The sequence below is a fragment of the Cariama cristata genome, unplaced genomic scaffold, assembly GCF_000690535.1.
Source record: "Cariama cristata isolate BGI_N322 unplaced genomic scaffold, ASM69053v1 scaffold7127, whole genome shotgun sequence".
NCBI classification, from domain to species: Eukaryota; Metazoa; Chordata; class Aves; order Cariamiformes; family Cariamidae; genus Cariama; species Cariama cristata.
This window is the reverse complement of record NW_009627020.1, coordinates 6,968-14,010: the sequence shown is the minus strand read 5'-3', so window position 1 is coordinate 14,010 and position 7,043 is coordinate 6,968. Positions and strand designations below refer to the sequence as shown.

The window sequence follows — 7,043 nt, the reverse complement described above, 5'->3', positions numbered from 1 at the left end:
GGTGCTGGCAGCAGTGCCAGCCGTGCCCCCGGGCCTGGTGGAAGCACCACCATGAGGGCTGTCTCCAGGGGACAGAGACGGCTCCGGTTTGCCGCGAAGCGGTTGCTCCTCTGAAGCTTGCTCTCTTCCCCTTGCGCAGCCTCCTGGGTTTGCTTGACATCGCGGTGGAAGTGAACATCACATCAAGGGTCGGGCTCACCATGGATGGCACAGGCTACCCCAAACTGGTGACAGAGAGATGCAATACCCTCCTTGGCGGCATTAAAGTCAGACTCCTGAGAGGGTGAGTGATGGAGGTGTCCTCCTCTGCTGGTGTGAGCCACCTCGCCATGGGGCTTTGCCAGCCCCCAGCCCGCACCCGCAGAACAGCCAACGCTCGAGGGCATCTCCCATTGCGCATCTCAGCCGGTGATGGTCGCTGACCGGCCGTGTCACAGGGGTGAGCAAAGGGCTGCAGGCGGTGGCGGTCCCTGTGTGCCCGTCCCACAGCCACACAAAAACGGATACGATGTCCGGAGGGCTGCACGACCCCACAGCGGTCCCGGAGAGACGTTTCTGTCCCACGGGCCGCAGTCACGGGTCATTTCAACTGACATTGCACGGGGTCTTCTGAGACGTAAGCACTTGGTATGTGAATCATAGAAACCACTTGGGCTGAGGTTGCCGCTGCTCATTTAAAGAGACTGTACACTAGTAGATAAAAGGCAGCAATAAATTTCCCACTGGCTATTTTGGGATGCAAATTACACTTATCTCATGCAAAATCCGAGCACACACGATGCACTTTGCTGCTGCAGTCGCCTTGCTCCAGGAGGTCTGCGCTCTACGCTATTCACAGGGAATTGTTTAACAAGACCCGTTTACTTTGCAGCAGTTTTTTTTCATGGTGCTCGTTTATTTTTCCACAGCCTAGTCCCAGTTGTGGATAATTTATTGGCAAGTGTCCTGAATAGACTTCTTCCTAATCTGGTAAGTCGGAAAAAAGCTCCACCCTGGAAAGGAGCAATGAGTCCGAAAAGCTGCGGTGCAGCTGCCCACGGCATCGCTCATGTCCCGGAGCAGGGCCATGGCCACTGCCCCAGGACTGCTGCGTCCACCCGCCCCCCCAGTGGTTTGGGATTACTGGGGACACATGCCATGTCCCCATCTGCTTGGAGAAGCTGCTCCCTCCTTTCAAATACAAGGTCAGCAAGGCCAGTGCAGGTCTGCCCAAGTGACTGGGAGTCTCTAACGATGCCCTGGACCATGTTCTGGGCTGATTGAATCTCTCCTCCCTCCTGAAAGCCCCAGGGCCTCTCCAGCCATCCCACATGGGCTCCTGGGAGCCAGTCCTTACCCTGCTTCTCCAACAAAGGGCAAGGTGCCCGGGGCCAGATCCAGAGCTGGTGCAGCTTCAGCAGCACCATGGAGTTTCCAGCAGGGACTGCGATCCCACGCGCCCAGTGCTCCCATCCCCAAGGAAAGCGAGGCAGAGCTGAGCTGGGCTGCGTGTCCTTGTCCGGCTCCGTACGTGGGTTACTGACTGTCCCTCCCCGACTCTTGCAGCTCTGCCCTGTGGTTGACGTTGCCCTGGGACTCGTCAATGACCAGCTGGGTCTTGTGAACTGTAAGTACTTGGTGGGTCCTGTGCCTTGCCCCTCGTGTCACCTCCGCTCTGGCTGTGTGAGGACTATGACACATTGCCCACCCCGCTGCCACCCAGGTGGGAAGAGCAAAACCCCCTGCTTCACCCCGCGGACCCCAGGTCTGCCCCACATGGGGAGCGGGGACCCTCGGCAGCTCCTGCCCAGACCCTGTCACCCTGGGGCAGCAGCCAGGGAGCAGTGCCCCAGCATGCCCGGAGGGATGCTCTCCCCTCTCCCCATCGCTAATCACAGACAGAAGGGCCTCTGGGTGCATAAGGGTGGCCATCGATGGGGGCTGTGAGCTCTCTCCTCCATTTGCCGCAGTGGCATGTACTGCTCGTTAGGGAAATGATGTTTTCTGCAGCATTACTGCTCAGCACAGAGCACTCGGAGCCAGGGTCAAGCGACTGCTCCGAGTCCAGCTGCGAGCCAGGGCTTTTCTGGAAGAAAAAGAGCTGCCGGGCAGGGAGGGGGTATTTGCACCCGAGCCCAGTGGGGAATCGCTGAGTCCCTTCGTCTCCCCCCAGCACTGGTGCCCCTGGGTTTGCTGGGCACTATCCAGTACACTGTGTCCAGCCTCCCGCTGGTAACCGGCCAGTTCCTTGAGGTCGACTTGAATGTAAGTCCTGCATCTTCTCCTTCCACCTATGTACAAGGGTTGGGATATTTCACTTGGGTTCAGGAGGGTCTCCTTGGGCCACCTACACCTGAGCAGTGGGCTCTGAGGTGGCTGTGAAAGGCTGGGGGAGGTCTGGGCTCAGTGCCCTGCTCTTGCTGCTGCCGCCGTCACGGGAGAGCGCAGCGGGGTTTGCATTTCATCAACTTCTGGAGAAGGAAGTGTCACGGGGCCTGACTTGGCACGGTCGTGCGTGCAGTGATTTCCCACTGAAGGAACACGAAGTTAACCATAAAGGCAAATATTGCAAACATTTTGGTTGTGCTTCCTTCCCCTGTGACTCCAGACTGTCGTCGGGCGAGCGGCGGGAGGCCTGGTGGACTATCCGCTGGGAAAGCCAGAAACTGTCCCCACACCACCATGGGTCCCCATGCCACCCCTGCCACCGATGGCAGACACCAGCTCCTCCCAGCTGGGCCTCTCCGTGAACTTCCTCGGCTCCGTGCTCTCGGTCCTGCAGAAGGAGGGTGCCCTGGACCTGGACATCTCCACCGGCATGGTGAGCGGGGACCACTGCCTCGCTCGGGCTTGGAAGGGCTCGGGGTTGTCAGCAGAGCAAACTGCGATGCCTTGGCATCTTTGTACCGTTTATCAGGGTCTCTGCTATCTCAGGCAAAAAATGTGAGTGAGGGAGCACGTGGCAAAAGGCTCAGGCGTGCTGCTGGTGAAAGCAGAGCCTGCTGAAAACTGCCACACACACGGGCAGCATTTCTTTCTTCTCTGTCACAGTTTCCCGAGCTCCCACCACTAACAACATCGACCCTTGGAGCCCTGGTTCCTGCGGTGAGCCCTGGTTCCCCCTTGCACTGCAAGTAACCCGGTCAGAGAAGCAGCCTCCAGAGGTGTGGAGGGGGTCTCCCTGTCTCTCCCTCCTCAGAGGCATCATCTCAGATGTCCCAAGGACTTGAACGAGCTCTGACTCAGGTCCAAAACTGGAAACCACGGCAGGCCAGAGCCCGGTTTGTCACCCTGTCTTCTGCAGCTCTCTCGGGTGACAGACAAGCCTTGCAGCTGCCCCGTCTGCCTGGACGTGGGGCTGTCTGTGGTCCGCCAGCCGGGATGAGATGCTCTCAGCGAGGCTCAGGGTGCCCACGGGGCCGAGCCAGCTGAGATGCAGACTCGTTGGTCTGGAGCCACTCAGGACCCCATCTGCCCCGAGAGCAGCACTGTGCGAACACTGCCGGAGCAGGCAGCCTGCCCTCTGGCTCCTGCTTACTCACTTGTTCTGCCTGGTCCAGTGTCAGCACCGTTTGTGCTCTTGCCAGCAGAAACTTTCCACCTTTGGATGTTGACAGGTTTTCAAGGCGTACCCCGAGTCACATGAATTGCTGCTGAAAATTGCAGTCCCTGAAGCACCGGTGGTGACTTTAAAGAAAAATAAAGGTGTGATCCAGCTCACGGCTACAGCAGAGGTGATGGTGATCCACCCACATGATGTCCAGAAGTCTCTCTGCCTTCTGAATATTGTATGTATGAAATAAAAAACCCCTGCAGAAATTCCTCCTGCAGTTTCCCCCTCCCTGCACGGGTGCGGAGGTGCTGGTAGATGGGACCTGCACCTGACGTGACACGGCTGGGTGGTGGGCTTGGGCAAGGGTTGGAGGAGACCCCCTGCCCTGCCTTCTCTCTCTGACCACAGGACACCTCCTTGCTGGCCCGGTTTTCAGTCGAGGACAACAAACTGAAGATCAATGTCAGCCTGGAGAAGTAAGACACCGGTCTTCGTCTTGGGGGTGGCCAGGGGTGGCCATGGACGTGGGACGTCCTAGGCTGCGTGACAGCGAGGGCATCGCCAGGACTGGGTCGTCAGAGGAACTGCTTGGACTTTACTCACCTCTGCTTCCTCCTGCAGGGCTGATCTCTCCTTGGCGTCTTCGTCCATCGGTGGTTTTGATGTAAGAACACAAGCAGTCTCAGCAAATGCAAAATCTATTGCAGAAAGCAAAGTGCTGATAGATATCGGCTCGGGAGAAATCAGGGCCAATTACAGTGTAACGGTTGTGTCATATTTGTAATAACACCTTTCTTTCACCTCTGGAGATGGATTTTTTTTTTTTTCATGGATGATCCATGAGCAATTTTCAGAAAAGATTTTCACTGAGAGGGAGAGGTTTGGGGCTCCTCGGTGAACCACAGGACATGCCGCACATGCCACGACGTCCCCTCGGGATGTGCCTGGGGAGGCTCAGCCCAGTGCCTGGTAGGAGATGATGGCAAAAGTCAGGGGGAATCCCGGGCTCCCCTGTCGCAGGATACCTGCACGTTTGGTCTCCAGAGGTGGTTACTGAAGGCAGCTTTAACACCAGTAGAAAGGGGCCTGTGGAATGGGATTAGTTTGGGACTAAAAATTGACCATAGAATGCCTAAAGTCCAATTTCATTGAAACTGGGAATTTGTGTCAGATGGGTGTGGACCTGGAGCACCAAGGGTTCGGGCTGGGTTCAGCTGGTGTGAGCGGAGCATCCCCACGTGCTCGAGGACAGGGTGAGGCCGGGCAGACCACGGGGCTGGGACCAGCGATGGCACTCAGTGACCCCTCTCCCATTGCAGGTCTCACTCCTGAAGATGCTCGTTGGCCAGATTTTCAACATTGCCTTCCTACCTGCAATGAACAGTAAGGAAGTGTTTATGCCTCATCCATGTATTCGTGTGTGCTAGACTGTCCGCTGTACGGTGAGTTTATGCAGGTGTAACTTACCTGACCGTATAGAACAGGAGCCGCTGGGTCTGACCTGCACTGACAGCGGGGAGGCTCGTTGGAGATGGCAGCGTTTTGCCGGGAGGTGAACCCACACGTCACAAAACAGGGGCCCCACAGCCCCCTCCGCGGGGCTGCTCGCTGCCTGCCTGCGCCGGCAGGAGCAAATAACCATAATTTTGCTGATGCGCTAAGCCCTGCAACACAACGCCTTTCCCGAGAGCCTTGGGCTGGCAGACGGAGGGCTTCGCACCCGGGGAGGATGGAGTTGGGGACTCAGCCCCGGGCAGAACTTGGCGGCAGCCCCCTTCCCACGGTGCTGATTGTGACCCACAGGCGTGCTGGGAGCCGGGGTTCCCCTCCCCAGGCTGCTGAACATCGACTTCACCAACGCAGACATCGACGTCATGGAAGTAAGTCCTTCAGCTGTGCCCCGAGGTTCCCCCAACCGCACCTCAGCTCCGCTCCGGAGCAAAGGCAGCACCCATGGCTTGCGCGGAGGCTGTTCGGAGGGAAGGTAACCCCTTTGCTTCACCAGGATCTCATCGTGCTGTCGGCGTGAGCTGGGGACACCGGGATGGGAAGGGACCCTTGGTTTTCCCGATCCGCCCCTGGAGAGCTGGGAGCCCAGCCTGCCCGAAGGATCCCCACTGCATTTCTCTTCGTACCTAACACAGCCAAAGAGCAGCTTGGTCTTTTCCACGCAAATGTTGCATCCCACCTACGCTGCTTGGAACAGAAGGCACACAGGTGGTTGTTGCCCCCAAGCATTGTGTTTTGGACTCTTTTGGATGCTCGGGAGGAGGCGGGTGTATTTTCCTTTCCCGTGCTCAAGTTTAATAAAGTCCAGCCCTCTCTGCAGACACAGCAGGTGTTTGAGCCTGCAGGGGTGGCCGGCTCTGGTGAACCCCAGGGGCTCAGGACAGACCCCACTGTGCCAATGACCCTAGCCACGGTGGGTGGAAGGGCTGCAGCCCCCTGCCCCGTTGCCCAGCCCCGGCTGTGCCCACCCATCACCCAGCTCAGGGCGCGCAGAGCTGTCTGCCAGCAAACCCCGCGTTAAGACCCAGACGTGTCGGTGTCTTTTCAGGGCCTGGACCCAAAACCGTGGGGTGTCGTGGTCATCTTGAGGGCCCCTCACGCCATCACCTGCCCTGGGCTTTGCTGGGGCCTTGTCCTGGGAGCGCTGGGGACACGGGGGTAATTCACCCATCGATGCCTGTGAACTCTGCGTGAACCACCGTTTAGTTATGCACGGGCTCTTTCCCACAGTTCAGCTGCCTGTCAAAGCAATGAAGCCTTTGCTAATTTAAGGCTCTAAAGCACCTACTGCACCTGGGGTGAAAGGGAATAGCTGGGACAGCTGTAATATCGCTGCCTTGGAGACTGTCCTGCCCCTGCCCTGTCCAGATCCACCCTGAAAACCACCAGGAACCTCAGACTCAGATTTTACTGTCATCTTTCATGTTCCTTTTCCCTTCCCCTCTGTATTTATTTCCCCATTTTCTTTTATTTGTTGTTTCTCAAGCCTCCTTTAAACTGCCAGATCTTTCCTGGAGGCACAAGCCATCTCCTGCTTACCTCTGGGTGACAGGCAGTTTTCACAGCACAGCTGGTATGCTGTAAATCCACACACTCTTAAGTTTGTGATGCCTTTTTTTTTTTAATCAGCCTTGTGCTGTCTCTGTACGTAATTAACTCATTGGGAGGTAATTGCTCACCTCTTGCTGTCCCCAGACTCTCGTGCTCTGCTGAATATGACGGAGCATCCCCTGAAGCAGAGCTGCCCCGGACCATCCCTGGGAGCATCCCCAACCCACCGCGGCATCTCCCTTCGCCCCAGCTGCTCTGAGGTTGTCTCACAGTAACCGCGAAGCTCAGCGGATGCTCTGGGGTCTGTGTGTCCTATGGAAATTCGGAGATACAGAGAGGAGACGAGGGAGAAAGAGGGATCACAGATTTCCACTTCTTTGCCTTGGCAGTGAGGGCTGCCCTGGGCTGGACGCTGCTGCCGCCGTAGCTATGAGCTGGTCCCCGCCGCCGG

At 57.4% G+C, this 7,043-nt stretch overlaps 1 protein-coding gene across 1 annotated transcript in view; it reads left to right on the top strand.

Annotated features, from left to right (window-relative positions):
• BPIFB4 (BPI fold containing family B, member 4) overlaps positions 1-5,561 on the top strand; it is a 9,314-nt gene extending 3,753 nt beyond the window's left edge. The window contains exons 6-17 of the mRNA XM_009704283.1: positions 76-283; positions 909-969; positions 1,546-1,606; positions 2,153-2,244; positions 2,588-2,800; positions 3,031-3,084; positions 3,597-3,767; positions 3,941-4,008; positions 4,154-4,196; positions 4,852-4,915; positions 5,336-5,412; positions 5,538-5,561. Of these exons, the coding sequence (XP_009702585.1) occupies positions 76-283; positions 909-969; positions 1,546-1,606; positions 2,153-2,244; positions 2,588-2,800; positions 3,031-3,084; positions 3,597-3,767; positions 3,941-4,008; positions 4,154-4,196; positions 4,852-4,915; positions 5,336-5,412; positions 5,538-5,561 (1,136 nt within the window). The remainder of the gene's footprint in view (positions 1-75; positions 284-908; positions 970-1,545; positions 1,607-2,152; positions 2,245-2,587; positions 2,801-3,030; positions 3,085-3,596; positions 3,768-3,940; positions 4,009-4,153; positions 4,197-4,851; positions 4,916-5,335; positions 5,413-5,537) is intronic.
• The last annotated feature ends 1,482 nt before the right edge of the window (positions 5,562-7,043 follow it).